The sequence below is a fragment of the Mobula birostris genome, chromosome 4 (assembly GCF_030028105.1).
Source record: "Mobula birostris isolate sMobBir1 chromosome 4, sMobBir1.hap1, whole genome shotgun sequence".
NCBI classification, from domain to species: domain Eukaryota; kingdom Metazoa; phylum Chordata; class Chondrichthyes; order Myliobatiformes; family Myliobatidae; genus Mobula; species Mobula birostris.
This window is the reverse complement of record NC_092373.1, coordinates 193,081,169-193,100,639: the sequence shown is the minus strand read 5'-3', so window position 1 is coordinate 193,100,639 and position 19,471 is coordinate 193,081,169. Positions and strand designations below refer to the sequence as shown.

At 43.5% G+C, this 19,471-nt stretch overlaps 1 protein-coding gene across 1 annotated transcript in view; it reads right to left on the bottom strand.

Moving 5' to 3' along the window:
• Window positions 1–1,025: 1,025 nt before the first annotated feature.
• gfra4a (GDNF family receptor alpha 4a) overlaps window positions 1,026–19,471 on the bottom strand; it is a 226,624-nt gene continuing 208,178 nt past the window's right edge. Inside the window, exon 8 of the mRNA XM_072256714.1 lies at window positions 1,026–6,730. Coding sequence (XP_072112815.1) covers window positions 6,584–6,730 — 147 coding nt within the window. The 3' untranslated portion in view covers window positions 1,026–6,583. The remainder of the gene's footprint in view (window positions 6,731–19,471) is intronic.

The window sequence follows — 19,471 nt, the reverse complement described above, 5'->3', positions numbered from 1 at the left end:
AATGGAGCTTCACAGAGGCTTAATCAGATGAAGGTGGTTATATTAAAAGCTTGGTCACAGGCAGATCTTATTTGGTGGGGCAGTTTAGAGAAAATTTTACAATACCCAAACTAGTTCAATACAGGCTGCTAAAAGAGGGTTAACAGAGGTGGTTAAATGAACAGAGTTTTGACATATCAGTATGAGCTTGCAGAGTAGGGAGACGATCAAGAAGCTTATTAAGCCTCAACGATGACATGAGCATCATTCATTGCCAAGTTTAAAATATGGAAAAAGGGTGCAAGTAAATCAGTGGCCACTTTATTAGGTATACCTGTATATCTGCTCATTAATGCAAATATCTAATCAGTCAATCATGTGGCAGCAACTCAAGGCATGAAAGCATACAGGTATACTCAAGAGGTTCAGTTGTTGTTCAGACCAAATATTAGAATGGAAAAGAAATGTGATCTATGTGATTTTGACCATGAAATGATTGTTGGTGCCAGACAGGGTGGTTTGAGTATCTCTAAAACTGCTGATCTCCTGGGATTTTCATACACAATAGTCTCTAGAGGTTACAGAGAATGGTACGTAAAACAAAAAGCATCCAGTGAGCAGCAGTTCTGTGGTTGAAAATGTCTTGTTAATGAGAGAGGTCCGAGGAGAATGGCCAGACAGGTTCAAGCTGACAGGAAGGCAACAGTAACTCAAATAAACATGTCTTACAACAGAGCTGTACAGAGGAGCAGCTCTGAATGCCACATATTGAACCTTAAAATGAATGGGCTACAGCAGGAGAAGATCACAAACATACACACTCAGCGGCGACTTTATTAGGTGCAAGGAGATTTTAAAAAAAGGTGTGGGGTGAGATCTTGGAAATAAGCAATCAATGAGTATTTACAAAGAAATGAATTAATGCATAGAATGCTGGTTTCATTCTGAGATTCACCTTCTGACATGTATCGATGCAAGGTGAATAAAGAACAAACAAAATCACATTTGTTTCAATTTTATTATGGATAATAAAAATCACTCATAACAATCAAAACAAAATTCATACATTGCTTCCTAAGAACAAAGACTTGTTGCCGTAACAAGAACACTGCATGGACAAATGGTTTCACATGGTGATGGGGGAGATGGGTGGGGTGGGGGGAGGGGGGAGTAAGAGAATTGGCAGAATAGACATTATACATCACGCAACTGAACACCTAGATTCCAAATCAGAACACCAACATTAGAAAAGAAAAGCTGCTGCGTGAAAGGAATGGTTAATACGTTAACTTGTAAGGTTAAACCTTTCAGTTCCCCACCCTTGACAAAATCAGCCAGGAGCAAGGTGATTAGCACATACCCGCTTACATCATCAAACATGGCCACGTGTACTTCAGAAAAATCAGCCTGATTTTAAAAAGATTCTGTACAGAAACATCTATAGTTTTAGAAAATATGCTCGATAACAATTCATCAAGTGGTGCAATGCTGATAGCCTGTGGCCTTACTGGACAAGCTTTCAAGGGCGAGTTCACAGCAGGCAATGTTTATAAGGGTTAACAGCCTAATATCCCTCTCACATTCTACAATATTTTTTATAACAAAAGGCTCTATTTTGTATCAATAACAGTATTTTTTTAAATTTGTTCCACCCATCATCTTGAATTTTGGAATAGGTGGATTGGTGCCTTGAATCTGTATCCATCAGTCATTGGGCTGTGACGACCCCAAAAAAAAATTCCCTTGAGGACCTTAGTGAAGCTTGGGAAGGGGAACTTTCAGCGCATGCTTGGAACGGACTGTAGCCTGCACTGAGCAGCTAAAAGAGTACTCAGATCAAATAACTGCCCATTTATTTCTCTCCTATTGCATGAGAATATCATAAGTGCACTGAGCCTCTGCTCTCTGAGTTTTGTGAAAAGGATGAAAATTTATCTCATTGAAGTGGGCACAATTTGACAGGTTGGATGCAGGGTCAGACCTCCCTTGGCTGGCATGTCTAGAACCAGGGGTCACAGGATCCAAATCAGGGATCAGCTATTCAGGGCAGATGAGAAGAACTTTCTTTACCACAGATTGGTCAGTCTTAGAAATTCTCTGTCCAGGAGAGCAGTGGAGGCTCAGTCACAGAGAGCATTCAAGATTTTAAAAAAAGTTAAATTTGCAGGAATTAAAAAGGTACGGGATTGGTACAGAAAATAGTACTGACGGGAAAGATCAGTAAAGATCTTAATAAATGGCATTGCCAGCATGAAGGGCTGAATGAGCTAATCTCATATCTTTACACAGACTGGAATATAAACAGCTAAATTTCAACTGAAGTTAATGGAACAAGAAAAAGCTGGCTTGGTATTTTGTAAAATATCATGACATGATAGGATGCGTGTTTGCTTCTGATAGGGAGTGACTCAGCAAAGAATTGTATGACATTTTCTGTTAAAATATTCATCTGTGGAACTATCACATGAGAGTGAATTATTCCGTCATGCCCTAAAATATTCACGCAAACGATTCCATTATTCCAAGAAACACTGTCCTCTGGTTGCACTAGGTTTAAGTTAGAGCTTTGAATTTGCAAGGGGCACCTCCATTAGACCTGTTTATGGGCATGCAAAATCTAAAATTAGACTCTGCATGATAGCTAATATCTATGACAATAGGCCAGATGACAGCACTTTTACTAAGGGGAAAATTAACAAATTCTGTAGGAATTCAAAAAATGAGGCAATGCAAAATGCCATTTGGCTCATCAAGTCTGAGAGAACAAATCAAATTAGTGCTATTCTTTCTTTTATTCTAAATCACTTCCAAAACTACTTTCACCACCCTCACAAGCAACAGATTCCAATGACAACTTACTCTCTAAGTGACTTATCTGTCTGTCTCCTATGGTCATTCTACTTTAAATCTGTGTTACCTTAACCAATCTTCTAGGTGACGAGAGAAGAAACTGCCAGCAATTGAGAGAGCCACAATTTTTATTTTTATTTGCTATATTAATTCAGATTTTTAATATTATTTTGCATAATCAATACTCATATTACAGTGGACCTCAGATCTGGACATTTTCACCTGTCACACATTCACAGGCCTGAAGCCAACAAGGCAAATGTTGTGTAATCTCACTAAGGGATCTGTCATTTCAAACAGGTGCAAGATGAGTAAGCTTCCTCCAGCTTAAGAACTGAGGCTCAAGATGGCCACTCCTGCCCATTGTCACTTGGGAGAACAAGCTTTGGGCCATGACCTCATAAAGAATACTCACATTCAATACTGCTATCAGGGTGCATTACTAAATGCTGGCACAAGGCACTGCCATTTCACCTTACTTCTTCACTGCTAGCAGTAGACAACTATGCGTCTGCATTGTTCAGGAGTTAATGTATCTCACTTCCACAAAGACTGACATAACTTCTGTAATCTTTGTTAGTGTTCGTAAACCAAGTCTTTACCTTCAGTAGATTATGACTCAGCTGAACCATTATGTATCATGAAGGTATTCCCATAATACCATTGATGTGTAAAGTATCAGGAATCAGAATTTCTTAAACTGGTAAGATGTAACCACTAAATAACAAAATTCAGCGATTTCTTTTTTCCATTGCATAATTTTTCTTTTGGGGAGCAAAGGGATTTACTCTGCATCCTCTGTATAATTTGCTTTTTCTACTCAGTTTAGTGCCACCAGTAAACTTAGACTCACACTTTTCACTCAGTCCCCGCTTCCAAATCGTTAACCTATATTGTGAACAATTGCGAGCCCAGCATCGACCCCTGCGGCACTCCGCTCAGCACTGATTGCCAACCAGAGGAATCCTATTTATCCCATCTGGTTTCAGTGGATAACCAATTCTCTATCCATGTTAATACATTACCCCCAATTCCATTCATCCTTATTTTATGGAAAAGTTTTTTATGCAGCACCTTATCAAATGCCTTCTGGAAATCCAAGTATACAGCATCCACCTGCTCCCTCTCTATCCAGTGTGTTCATTATATCCTCAAAGAAGTCCAGTAAGTTTGTCCAACTGGGACCTGCCCTTTATGAATCAATGCTGTGACTGCCTGTTGAAACCAGTTCCATCCAGATGGCTCACTATCTCTTCCTTAATAATACCTTCAAGCATTTTCCTGTCTACAGACATTAAGCTAACTGGCCCAAAGTTATCTGTCTTTAGCCTATATTAAATAGTGGCATGACATTTGCTATCTTCCAATCCACCAGGACCTGCCCAAAGTTTGGAGAGTTTTGATAAATTATCACAAACACATCATGGAGAGATTTGTACAAAGTATTAAATAATTTACATCTGGGGTGTTTTTGGGCTAAGTGGCATGAAGGAGCAGGACCAGTCAGGAGATAAGTACAAGAATATTAATTAAACTTCATAGCTAAGTGCGAATTTAATTTTCATTGTTTCTTCCTTATTCTCTTCCAAGTCAGCAGGCCATCATTTAAACTATCAAATGCCCTCCGAGCAATCCTATTTCCCTACACTGTATTCCTTCTCACATTCCCATCTCTCCACTCAGTTCTCCTCCCACCCACATACACAATCAGGGGCATTTTTACTGTTTCCAATTAACCTTCCAACCAGCATATCTTTAGGGTGTTGGAGGAAACCAGAGTGCCCAACAAAAACCCACCAATCGAGTCAATGCCAAAGACAGCAAATGCAGAGTTAGCTTTCATTTCAAGAGGACTAGAACACAAAAGGATGTATTACTAAGGCTTTATAAAGGAGTTATTTAGACCTCATTTGGAATATTGTGAGCAACTTTGGGCACTACGTCTCAGAAAAGTTGTGCAGGCCCTGGAGAGGGTCCAGAAGAGGTTCACAAGAATGATTCCAGGAATGAAAGGCCTGGAGGAGGAGCGTTTGATGTATCTGGGCTTGTACTCAATGGTGTTCAGAAGGATGGGGTTTGATATCATTGAAACCCACCCAATTCTGAAATATCTTGAAAGTGTGAATGTGATCACATTCTGTCAGACAAGAAGTCCAAGATCTGAGGGAACAGTCCCAGGATAAAGGGAATATATTTAAAACTGATGAAGAAGAATTTTTTCAGCCATAGGGTACTGATCGGTGGAATTTGTTGCCACAGAGGGCTGTGGTGGCCAAATCATTGGGTGTATTTAAGGAAAAGATCCATAATTTCCTTACTAATTAAGGAACCAAGCAGGGAAGAATGTGGGAGAATGGGGTTGCAAAATATCATCTATGATTGAATGCTGGAAATGACTTGATGGTCTGAATGGCCTAATTCTGCTCCTATATCTTATGGTCTGATCACAGGAAGAACATGAAAACTCCACATAGAGAGCACAGGAACCAGGATTGAACCTGCAACACTGGAATTAGTTCCCATAGCACTACTGCACAATGAAAAAAAAAAGACCTGAACAATTTATCTTACATATTTGGAAACTCTGAAGCTATTTGGTTTAACTTTCAACTGAACATAATTGCAAATCTAAACAACTCTTTTTTAACAAAACGAGGAATTATCATTGTTACTAAAAATGTCCAAAATGAAAGTATGATCTTTCTTTGGGAATTAAAAAAAAGCCACGCAGATGTTGCAATTTTGCAAAAAGCACAGAAAAAAAAGCCGGAAACAGTCAGCGGGTAGGGCACTATCTATGGAAAGAGACCCAGACTTGAAATATTGATTGTTCCTCTTTCTACAAATGTTGTCTAACCTGATGAGTTTCCCCAGCACTTTCCACGCTTATCTCTCTTTGGGATGCTGCATTTTCAGAGTGAGAAGATGGATGAGGTCTTTCTGAAGATGATGGGCTGGAGATATGCGAGGAAATCCCGAATGTGCACCAATGCTGACGGGGGGGGGGGGGGGGGTACCAACTGCTTATCAATTTCCCCCCAGTTGGAGAATTAGCTGTTAACCCTTAAAATAGTGGAATTAAATGGCAATTGTTTAAAAATGCACCAAGCTTCCATTTAATGCAATAGACCCTTAATACCAAACTCGGGTAATAAGGCGTTTAAATTCATTCTCTATACTTTACAACTATTTATAATGCATTAGTGAAATCCGACCTTGAACATCACAACATGGGCACAGAAGCTTATTAAACTGTATTTTAGTAATGATTTTCTGAATTGTCTTTGAAAGTAGTGTAAAGGAGATCGAAGATCCTTACTTGAAGGAGACAAGGCGCCACCCTGTTGCTGATGGAGGTCCCGTATCCTAGCAACGTGCGTCATTAATTGGCTTCCCCGAAAATAATGTGCGTCGCTGAATGACTTCCCCGAGAAGAAATGCGCGGCACTAAAATGGTTCCCCTGGAGAAAATGTGCGTCGCTGAATGGCTTATTGGGCTTGTGTGCGGCTGATTTGCTCTTCTCCGGTTGAGGTGCGATGTCCAGTTTTCCCGTGCGAGCGTGTGCCCGTGTTTATATACCTTTGACGACGCTGCACAAACCTTTCGTGCCCCTTTTTTTGTGTGTCAAATGTTCTGCTGGTCCCCGGTGCGGGCGGCGATGGTGGAGACGGTCCTACTGGTGCGTGTTCCGGGGATGGGTGGGATGAGTTGGGATCGGGAGCGTTGTGTCGCGGCCTGGGCCCTCCACCATCTTCACATCGTGGGCTGGAAGAGGAGCGCGGCTGGCAGCAGGCTCCAGAGCAGCCGGGAGTCGCAGCGCAAGGCCTCTGCCAGGCCCCGGGCCTCGGAGGCCGCCCGGCTGGGGCTCGACTCCTTCCACAGCAACCGCTCGTCGGCCGACTGAAAGACAATTTTTAAATAAACAATAAAGCCATGGTTGTTGCATGGAAAAAGATAAACATAAGTTATGCTAAATGCACAAAATATAACATTTGGAACTATTAAACTATATAGCACAAAAACAGGGCCTTTGGCTCATGATGTTAAATTTATGATACTTAATTAAATCAATCCCTTATACTACCACAGTGCTCTAAATAATTATCTGTATGAATAGTTTGCAAAATAAGTTTTTCACTCTACTCAGTATATGTGACAATAATAAACCAATTTACCCTTGGCCCGTATCCCTCTAAAGTCTGCACATTCAAGTGCCTACATAAAATTCTCTTTAAGTGCATGCTTTGCATATGCCCCCACCACCACCCTGCAGCACATTCTAGGCACGCACTACTCTGTGTAAAGAAAAATCCTGCCTCGTGAACTTTCTCTTACCTTAAGTGCATGCCCTCTAGTTTTAGATTTTTCAACCCTGGTAAAAAGTTTCTGACTGTCTGTGCCTCTCATAATTTTATAAACTTCTGTCAGGTCTCCCCTCAGGCTGTATTGCTCCAGAACAAACAAGTCTAGTCCGTCCAACCTCTCCTTCTAGCACATTATGTTTTAACTCGTACAACATATCTTTTAGAGGCCACAGTTAGTGGATTGTATATAGTTATGGTCTTCATATTACAGGAAAGATACAGTTACCCTGGAGACAGTGCAGAGAAGATTCACCAGGATATATTGTACTATATTTGGTTGAGCAGTTTAGAGAAAATTTTACAATACTATGATGTATTGTTATTAGCTTATAGTCTTATAGGAGAATCAGGTTAAAAAGGATGGATCTACCATGATAAAATGACAGGAGGGAGGAGAAGATGGCAGCGTGACGCAGCGCACGCGGCTGTTCCAAATGGTATCGTATCTGTGAAGTAGGATGCTGTGCACAATCCTGATTTGATGGAGACAGACGTGAAGGAGCAGGGAAAAACACCTGGAGAAACTTCTGAAATGCCCGCTTCGCTGCCGCTGCTACTGTGCGATCATGAATCTCTGGAGGGGAAGGCCCCAAATCCTCAGCTTTGCCTATTGCCTGTTGCTGGGGTCGGGGTCGAAGTGCTCGGCAGAGATGGTGCTTGGTGTCGGAGAGCTGGTCAGAGGTTCGGGGTCGGACTGTGGTCAGATGCTGCATCGGCAAGTTTGCGGCGCTGGAGGTTCACCGTCTGAGTGAGATGATGGGACTTCCGAGAGACTTTGAGACTTTTACCGTGCCCATGGTCTGTTCTTTATCAAATTACGGTATTGCTTTGCACTGTTGTAACTATATGTTATAATTATGTGGTTTTTGTCAGTTTTTAAGTTGGTTTGTCATGTGTTTCTGTGATACCATTCTGGAAAAACATTGTATCATTTCTTAATGCATGCATTACTAAATGACAACAAAAGAGGACTGTGTGTCCTCATAATCTAATCTAACAGACTTGATGGGCCATTTGGCCTTACTCTGCTCCTATGACTTATGGTATTGCCAGGGATACTGCAATACAGTGAAAAGTTTTGGCTTGCATGCAATCCAGATTACAGTAAGACAGTAAAAAGAGAATGCAGAAAGGTACCGGAAAGTGCACCACATGTAGGTAAGTAAAGTACAAAGGACATAACAAGGTTTGGAGATCAAGAATTTATTCTTTGTGTATGAGAGGTCCATTTAAGCATTTGATTATAGTGGGACAGACACTGAGCTTGGGTCCGGTGGGTCTCACTTTCAATCTTGTACATTTTCTGCTCAGTGGAAGCAGGGAGAAGAGAGAATGACTAGGGTGGGAGGGAAACTTAATTATTTTTATTTATTTATTTAGAGGTAATAGATCCTTCCTGCACAAGTCTGCACCACCCAATTGCACCCATGTGACCAATTTACCCACTAATCGTATGCTTTTTGAATGCGGGAGAACATCGGGGCATCCTGAGGAAACCCACGCAGTCGTGGGGAGAACGTACAAACTTCTTACAAAATGACCCTGGGTTGCCAGTGTTGTGATAGAGTAACACTAACATGGCTCCACAGTGGAGGGAGTGGAAAACATAAAGTTCCTTGGGGTGCAGATCTCGGACAATCTCACCTGGTCAAGGAACACCACTGGGATTGTGAAACGGGCCCAGCAGAGATTGCACTTTCTGAGGAAGCTTAAACAAGCATCACTCCCCACTAACATCTTAACTACATTCTACAGAGGCGTGGTTGAGAGTGTGCTGACCTTTTGCATCACAACCTGGTACTCCAGCTGCAGTGCTGTCGACAAAAAAGCCTTGCAAAGGGTGGTTAGGGAGCAGAGAAAGTTATTGGAGTCTCCCTACCTTCTGCCCAAGACCTCTTTCATAGTCGATGCCTCCAGAAGACACGGTACATCATTAAAGACCCCTCACACCCTCTCCATGAACTGTTTGTTCTTCTGCCATCAGGCAAACGTTACAGGAGCATTAAAACTAAAGCCACAAGGCTACTAAACAGCTTCTCCCACAGGCAGTCAGACTGCTAAATAGCTGCTCCACCTGACTCTGCTTTGGACACTTTTAACTTGCACTGGACACTTATAACTTGATTTTAACTGACATTGGTTGTTGTGTTTTACTATTTATTGTTATGTTTATAATTTAGTGTTGCATTTGTTATGATTGCACTGCTCCTGAGAAACACTGTCTCATTCTGCCCTGCAGAGCTGATGTACAGTTAGAATGACAATAAAGTTTTTTGAATCTTGAATCTTGAATCTTAATTATAGAGGCAGATACATTAGGGATATTTAAGAAACTCTACTATAGATATGCACATGGATGGAAGTAAAATGGGAGGGAAGGGTTAGATTGACCTTGAAGTAGGTTCAAAGTAAATTTATTATCAAAGAACATATATATCACCATATACAACCCTGAGGTTCATTTTCTTGTGGGCATACTCAGTAAATCCAAGAACCATAATAGAATCAATAGAACTAGTGGCCATAGGTTAATAGTAAAGGTGAGATATTTAAAGAATACTTCTTCACTCAGAGGATGATACACGTATGGAATGAGCCAGCAGTGGAGGTGGGTGCGGGTTCAAGAGAGGTTTGGATAAGTATATGGATGGGAAGGGTGTGAAGGGCTATGGTTGGGGTGCGGGTCAATGGGACAAGACAGAATAATTTCAGCACGGACTCGATGGGCTGAGGCTTCTGTTCCTGTATTGTACTCTATATATTGAGATCTGCTATAAGCAGCACCTATTAGGCTATGTCATCGCCCAAACAGTCTTTCATTCCAGATAACAGCTTAAACACCTTCCCTAAGGGACTCAAATTCAGCCACAATAAATTTAGGGAAGTCACCCTGACATCTTCTGCAGGGAACATTATCACTAAGATCATCCTCAAACACCTCCTTCTGGTGGCCCAAGCATGGCTCCCTGAAATCCAATTTGGGTTTAGCATCTAGAATCATAATGGAAATTATCTTCACATGCCAACTCCAAGAGAAACGGTGCACCAGCTATGTTATATGGCATTTTCTAACTGCCCAAGTATTACATACAGTACTGTGCAAGTCTTAGATACACATATATAAGTAAAGTGCGTTAAGACTTTTTACACAGAACTACTGTATTTGTCAATGTACAGCCAAGAATGAATTTGTAAATCTGGTGGGATTGGTGAGGGTGGAGAGCCGCTGGACAGATGTGAGTCAAGTGAAAGAGAAGGAATGGCAGGGTCGGGGGGTGGCGAGGGAGCAGATACACCCTGCCCTGAGACATCAGGCAAAGCCATTTGATTACGAACAATTGGTTTATTGATCCTGACAGAATGGTGCTTCCCACTCCCTTCCCTCCCTCTGTCCCTTTCTCAAGCTCAGTGCACAATCGAAACCCATATCAGAATCAGGTTTATCATAGATAGAAATCTACAGCACATTACAGGCCCTTCAGCCCACAACAATCTTGTGCCAACCATGTAGCCTACTCTAGAAACTGTCTAGAATTTCCCTACCACATAGCCCTCTATTTTTCTAAACTTCATGTACCTATCTAAGAGTCTCTCAAAGGACCCTATTCTATCTGCTTCTACCATCGCTGGTAGTGCATTCCACACACCCACAACTCTCTGTGTGAAAATCTTACCTTTGACAGCCCCCCGTATCTACTTCCAAGCACCTTAAAACTATGCCCCCTCGTGTTAGCCATTTCAGCCCTGGGAAAAAGCCTCTGCTATCCATACGATCAATGCCTCTCATCAGCTTATATGCCTCTATCAAGTCTCCTCTCATCCTTCGTTGCTCCAAGGAGAAAAGGCCAAGTTCACTCAACCTATTCTCATAAGGCACGCTCTCTAATCCATGCAACATCCTTGTAAGTCTCTGCACTCCCAGAAGTATCGACATCCTTCCTGTAGTAGGTGACCAGAACTGAACACAGTACTCCAAGTGGGATATAACTAAGGTCTGTAATGTTACCTCATGGCTCTTGAATTCAATCCCATGGTTGATGAAAGCTAACACACCTTAAGCCTTCTTAACAACACTGTTACCCTGCGCACCATCTTTGAGTGTCCTATGGACAGGGACCCTAAGGTCTCTCTGATCCTCTACACTGCTAAGAATCTTACCATTAATAATATAGTCTGTCTTCAAATTTGACCAACCAAAACGAACCACTTCACACTTATCTGGGTTGGAGTCCATCTGCCACTTCTCAGCCCAGTTCTATATGTTATCAATGTCCCGCTGTAACCTCTGACATCCCTCCAGACTATCCACAACACCCCCAAATTTTGTGTCATCAGCAAACTTAATAATAAAACTCTTATACTTCCTCATCCAGGTCATTTATAAAAATCACAAAGAAGAGAGATCCCAGATCCCTGTGTAACACCACTGGTCACTGACCTCCATGCAGAATATGAACCATCTACAACCACCTTTTGCCTTCTGTGGGCAAGCCAATTCTGGATCCACAAAGCAAGGTCTCCTTGGATCCCATGCCTTCTTATTTTCTGAATGAACCATGCATGGGGAACCTTATCAAATGATTTACTGAAATCCATATACACTACTGTCACAATGGCGGGGCATTGGGAGCAAGGGTGGACCCAAATGCAAGACACATCTTGTGAGGTTACTTAGATTTAGTTTATTGTTCGATACCAGGAGAGCAAGGCAGGAGCAGGAAATAGTGAACTGGACAAGGACTCAGGACTACGACTGGGCTGGGACCAAGGGTCTGGGCTTGGACTCGGAATCAGATCCCAAAACTAGAGGAGACATGAAGAGGCTAGGGTATGGACTCCAAGCCAGAGACTGGGCAAGGACCCAGTACCTGGGTCTTGCCTCGGGCTTGGACCCCAGAACCAGGCATGGACATGACATGGCCTAGGGAGAGGAGGAACATGGGAACACAGAGTATCGGTCTCGGGAGAGCAGGTACATGGAAACATGAACACATACACAGAACAGAGAGCCGGGACTCCTCCTTGGGTACAGGACATAGGGCCGGGACTCATGACACTCCGTGGGGCAACGGCAAGACAGCCTGACCAACCCCACGGAGGCGAGGACAAGACATGACCCCCCGCGGGGCAACGGCAAAATGGCCTGACTTACCCCACCGAGGCAAGGACAAGACAAGACAGAACATGACCCCCCGTGGGGCAACGGCAAGACGGCCTGACTTACCCCACGGAGGCAAGGACAAGACAAGACAAAACCAACACGAATGAACACCAGACAGTACCTATCTAGCTTCGGTGATGGAACTAGACCGAATTGCAGGCGGGGGCTTCAGATGAGGGCTAGAGGCGAGAGGGGCAGAGAAGGCATTCAGACAAGGGGGTAGGACAGGAATCACAGACCGCCAGGGCCAGGACTTGACTCAGAACTGGGAAGCTGCCAGGACCAGGACTCGACTTGGTGCTAGAATGCCACTAGGGCCAGGACTCGACTCGGTGCTAGGATGCCGCCAGGGCCAGGACTCGACTTGGTGCTAGAATGCCGCCGGAGCCAGGACTTGACTTGGAGCCTCCGGGTAGTGGCGAGCTCTTGACTCGACCCGGAAACAGTAGACAGCGGTTCTTGATTCCCTCCGGCGGGTTAAGTGACGGACCCACCTTGGTGAAGAAACTTTGCAGGCTCGCTTCGGCGAGGTAACTGGACAGGGTTGCTCCGGTGAGGAAAGGCGAATTACCGACACTCGCTTCGGGCAGAGACAAGGCTTGCTCCGGCCAGATGTCATTGGCACGTCGTGACTTTGCAGACACTCCCGTACTGAACGGCTGAAAGCCGGAGACTATAAACTACTGGTTCAGCCGAGCGTTAATTGCCCCTAATCACCAAAGTCGAGGGACATGGGAAAACAGGGAATCAACAGTCCGGATCGCAACATAAACAAGGTAAATTTAAAGGGACTCCGATCCGGACCATGACAACTACATCCACTGCTCTACCTTCATCAATGTGTTTTGTTACATCCTCAAAGAATTCAATCAGGCTCATAAGGCACAACCTGCCCCTGATAAAGTCATGCTGACTATCCCTAATTAGATTGTTTCTTCAAATACTCATAAATCCTACCTCTCAGGATCTTCTCCAACAATTTGCCCACCACTGAAGTAAGACTCACTGGTCTATAATTTCCTGGGTTATCTCTACTCCCTTCCTTGAACAAAGTAACAACATTTGCAACCCTCCAATCCTTTGGTACTTCTCCCATCCCTATTGATGCAAAAGATTATCACCAGAGGCTCAGCAATCTCCTCCCTCACCTCCCACAGTAGCCTGGGGTATATCTTGTCTGGGCCTGGTGCGTTATCTAACTTAATGATTTTCAAGAGCTCCAACGCATCCTCTTTCTTAATGTCTAAATGCTCAAGCATTTCAGTCCACTGTAAGTCATCCCCACAATTGCCAAGGTCCTTTTCCCTGGTGAATACTGAAGCAAGTATTCATTAAGTACTTCCGCTACCTCCTCCGACTCCATGCATGTTTCCACTATCGCACCTGATTAGTCCTATCCTCACACGGCTCATCCACTTGCTCTTTACATACTTTTAGAATGCCTTGGGATTTTTCTTAATCCTGCTAGCCAAGACCTTCTCATGGCCCCTTCTAGCTCTCCTAATTCCATTCTTAAGCTCCTTCCTGGCAACCCTGTAATTTTCTAGACCTCCAACAGTACCTAGTTTCTTGAACTTTTCGTAAGCTTTTCTTTTCTTCTTAACTAGATTTTCTACGTCCTTTGTATACCATGGTTCTTTAACCCTACCATCCTTTCTCTCCCTCAATGGAACATACCTATGCAGAACACCATGCAAATGTTCCCTCAATATTTGCCACATTTCTGCCATGCATTTCCCTGAGAACATCTGCTCCCAATGTATGCTTTCAAGTTTCTGCCTAATAGCATTGAATTTCCCCCCCCCCCCCAATTAAGTGTTTTCCCAAATTGTCTGCTCCTATCCCTCTCCAGGTAAGGGAGATAGAGTTGTGATCACTACCTCCAAAATGCTCTCCCAACAAGAGATCTGACACCTGACCAGGTTCATTTCCCAATACCAGATCAAGTACAGCCTCTCCTCTAGTTGGCCTATCTACATATTGCGTCAGGAACTTCCTGATACACATAACAAACTCCATCCAAATCCCTTGCTCTAAGGAGATGCCAGTCAATATTAGGAAAATTAAAATCACCCATCACAACAACCCTATTATTGCCATGTTCCAGAATCTGCCTCCCTATCTGCTCCTTGATGTCTCTATTACAATTTGGGGGGGGGGGGTCTATAAAAAAAACACCAGGTAGAGTTATTGCCCCCTTCCTGTTTCAGAATTCCACCCACAATGACTCAATAGACAATCTCTCCATGACGTCCTTCTTTTCTATGGCTGTTATACTATCCCTGATTAGCAATGCCACACCCCACTTCTTTTGCCTCCCTCCCTGTCCTTTTTTGAAACATCTGAAGCCCAGCACATTCAGCAGCCATTCCTTCTCCTGAGACATCCAAGTCTCTGTTTGCAATGGCCACAATGTCATAGTTCCACATATTGGTCCATGCTGTAAGTTCATCTGCCTTGTTTATGATACTTCTTGCATTAAAATAGACACATCTCAAACCATCTGGCTGAGTGCAACTTTGCTTTATCCTCTGCCTAGCTTTCCATACAAGCTCTCTACAAGCCGTCTCCACTTATGTGCCAACTGGCCTATCCTCTGCCTCTTCACATCAGTTCCCACCCCCCTGTAAATCGAATTTAAATCCTCCACGATAACATAGCAAGCCTTCCCGAAATATTGGTTCCCCTCCAGCTGAGGTGCAAACCGTCTCACTTATACAGGACACCCCTTCCCCAGAAAACGTTCCAATAATCCAAGAATTGAAACTCTGCCCCCTGCACCATCTCCTCAGCTACTCACTCGTCTGCACTGTCCTCCTGTTCTGCCCTTCCCTAGCTCATGGCACCGGGAATAATCCGGAGAGTTCCACCTTGTTCTTCAGCCTCCTTCCTAACTCCCTAAACTTACTACTCAGGACCTCTACCCCTCTCCTGCCTATGTCATTGGTACCAATATGTACCACAACCTCTGGCTGCTCACCCTCCCCTTCAAGAATATTCTGCAACCACTGAAAGACATCCTGACCCCAGCACCCGGGAAGCAACACACCACCCTGGCATCTCTTTTGTTGCTTCAGAATCGCCTATCTGTCCCCCTAACTATCGAATCCCCTTTAATCTTGGACCTGCGGAAACAGAATATGATCTGTGTGTGTTGACTCCATTAGAACACCAAAAAAAAAAGAGGATATAAACAAAAGTGAATTGGAGGTAAGCATAGACTAGACCCCAGGAAAATCATTGCATGTAAGGCACCATTATAAACAAGGATAGTACACCAGGTGCCTGGAATTACCTCACTGAATACCTAAGCTATCATTTGTTTAACCCTTGCATCCAAAGTAAAAACACTCCTATTGCAACATGTTTGCAACTGCACTCTGTTTCATTCCCAGAGCTCTTCATTCTCAGCACCACAGTTCCTGTGCCATTTTTTGCAGTCAATACGATGACTTTGGAGGTAGCACAAATAAAGATTCCCTTCCCCTCTGATTTTGCTGAGTTGTAGGTTCCAGGAAACTCTAGCATGTGACCATTCTTCACAGGAAAGTTGCTTAATCCTGAGGGGTAGCATTACAACTGTTCCATATTACCATGCCCAAACGAAAGCTGGGCACTCCCTTTCCCAAACACTGTGATAATCCTATCAGGGAAACTTCTGAATCTGCATCTTCAACAAACACAAGATAGTGAAAGTAAACATTAAACCATTAGAGGAAAACTTTAGAGGGACAGAATTAAACATCAATTTGTAAATACATTCAATGGCCACTTTATTAGATACAAATGTACGCCTCTCATTGATGCAAATGTCTAATCAGCCAATTTTGTGGCAGCAACTCAATGCGCAAAAGCATGCAAACGTGGTCAAGAGGTTCAGTTGTTGTTCAGACCAAACACCAGTATGAGGAAGAAATGTGATCTAAGTGACTTTAACTGTGGAATGATTGTTGGTGCCAGACAGTGTGGTTTGAGTATCTCAGAAACTGCTGATTTCTTGGGATTTTCACGCACAGCAGTATCTAAAGTTACAGAAAATGGTGCAAAGAACAAAAAAAAAAGCATCCATTGAGCATAGGTTCTGTGGGTGAAAAGAGCCTTTTTAATGAGCGAAGTCAGAGGAGAATGGCCAGACTGAGTCAAGTTGACAGGAAGGCAATATTAACTCAAATAACCATGCATTACAGCAGTGGTGTGCAGAAGAGCATCTCTGAACACACAACGGACCAAACTTTGAAGTGGATGGGCTACAGCAGCAAAAGAACATAAACATACTAGGTGGCCACTTTGTTATGTGTAGGATGTACCTAATAAAGTGGACACGCAGTGTATATTGTGGAAATCTAATAGGACTACTGCCTTCAACTTCAGTCGTTCAATGACCCTTTATGTTCATACTGCTTCCTGACCCGTTCAACAGGCAACCCCCATGTTACAGCTTTTCGTGTTACAGAAATTCTGTTCTCTGGAATTTATAAATCACTACCCGAAAATCTGAGATATGGAACAAAATTCCTTCTTACGGATGTTATGTGGGAAAAAGATGTGAAAGAAACAACAAATGTTTGTTTTATCTGTGGTCACTCTATACTGTGGGGCAATACGATTTGGATATACCATTATCAAATTAATTGGGTTGGCAGCCTCTCCCTCTAACCTGAGGATATGAACAAGCATCTCAGAGTGTAGCACTGCCACGCTGTTCATCTGTGAGGCGTTGTGAGCAGCCGCAGTGGCCGTGGCCAGCTCGTACTCCTTCTCCTTAGAGTAATTCCTCCAGCCTTTTCTACACTTCCACTGCTACCATGCTTTAACTCATTATCCCCCCTTCAACTCCTTCTACACCACCTTTCTACACCCATGAACCCCCCCAATCTCTTCGCTCAACACCCCCACTTCCAAATACGTTCCTAATCCGCAAGATTAGATTAGATTTAGATAAACTTGATTTGTCATATGTACAACGAAACATTGAAGCATACAGTGAAATGCGTCAATTGTGTCAACGACCAAAACAGTTGGAGGATAGTGCTGGGGGCACTGCACAAGTGTCGCCAGAAGTTTGGATAAATACATGGATAGGAGTAGGTAGTTTTAATGGTTTGGCATGGACAAGATGGGCTGAAGGGCCTGTACCTGTGCTGTACCTTTCAATGACTCTATGCTTCAGGCGACAATATAGCATGCGCACACTGTCCTAACTCTAACCCATACGTCTTTGGAATGTGGGAGGAAACCAGAGCACCCGCTGTAGATCACAGACATGAGAAAATCTGCCCATGCTGGAAATCCAAGGCAACGCACACAAAATGCTGGAGGAACTCAGCAGGCCCGGCAGCGTCTATGGAAAAGAGTAAACAGTCGATGTTTCAAGCCCTTCATCAGGACTGGAAAGGAAGTGGAGGAGTCAGAATGGGAGGATGAGAGGAAGAAGTACAAGGTGGTAGTGGATAGGTGAGAGGTGGGGGTGAAGTAAAGAGCTGGGAAGCTGACGAAAGGGATAAACGGCTGGAGAAGGGGGAATCTGATAGGAGAGGACAGAAGACCATAGAAGAAAGGGAAGGGGGAGGAGCACCAGGGGGAGATGATTGACAGGTAAGAAGATAAGTTGTTAGAGGGTAACAGGAATGGGGAATGGTGAAGGAGAGAAGGGCAGACAACTACTGGAAGTTTGAGAAATCAATGTTCATGCCATCAATTTGGAGGCTATATAAGGTGTTGCTCCTCCAACCACCTCCACCCTCTATAGATGCCAACTGACCCACTGGGATTCTCTAGCTTTCTGATCTTGATTAATATGAGAGAAAAACAGGCTGGAAGAATGCACCTCCACTTATAACATGGGGTTCAATGGGAAAATGGAGGCTGCACTACAGAAAATAATGATATGTACAGTCATCTATGCCTCCATAATGTGGGTGTCGCCTGTAGTACATTTAGTGTTAGTCAGTTCAAACAATCAGTTTGGGGGGTTTTAAGCCTTGGCAATTCTATGCCAGCCCTTAAAAATTTTTTAATGAAAATATACAATTTGAAAATAATTTTATGAGCCTTTTGCAGCATTTTATAGGCAGCATCCAAAGTAACGAGTCCAATGCAGTTAAGAGCTTGCAGACATATTGCCACTGCCCATAAGATTTCCTTTGACCTGATTGATAAACATTGCAACTCACTGTTCTCCACTCCCCCGGCCTCAGTTATATTTTTCAGAGATAAGCACAGGCAGGCTGCAAAGGCAACGTATTAACGATGTGATCACAGAGACTGCCTTTGTCCTTCCAATTCACTTCACTGGAAGGTGGACATACCCAATTGTATAGGTAAGTGTATGGTGTATGGGTAGGTGTGCGGGTATGAAAATTGGCACGGCAGGGAAATGGTTAATAGTTAGGAATTTGTGGGCCTGTTATGTTGTTGGGTAGATTGACCCTTGATTCTAGATAAGGGGAGGACAATATGTGACTCTGGTCTACTGGATAACATGCCTGAGAGTCAGCTAAAAGTGATGAGTTGTGTAAAAGTAATTAACCACCTTGTCTCTAAAGAATGTTTTTTTTTACAGTGTTTGGTTGTAAGAGTAATAGGATGCATTGTCCCTGAGGGGGCAAAGGCCAATTATGGTACTTGCAGGTACGTTGGCTTAATACGTGGCCAGGACTAGGATTGGCCCAAGTTAGGGTCGCAAAAGCGTTGGATTGGACGCCGAGCCCCTTCTAGCTGGACTGGGAGGTGGTGATAGTACTATAAAGGTGGGCAAGTTCTTTCTTCGGCAGACCACTCTCCCGGGTCCCACCTTCAGGCTGAGCAGCCAAACCAACGCCAAGAACCTTCACCCTAGCCAGTCCACGGTTGATCTCCTGCTTCAGGGACCACGCAGACGTTGCTAAGTATACTCGGCGGTGTAGAATACTAGGGGTTGCTTAAGTTAGCCCCACCTATTAGTGGTGTAGGTAGTGTACGAGATAAAGCATTTCTCACAGCTCTCTATTCTCTGCTCTGTATTAACAATAAAGTGAGTCTCGGAGGAACTACTGAGTCTGGGTCCATTTGTTCAAGTGAAACCAAATAGTTACAGCATCCACCCATCATGGTTATTCTTATTGGGTATCAGTTTTG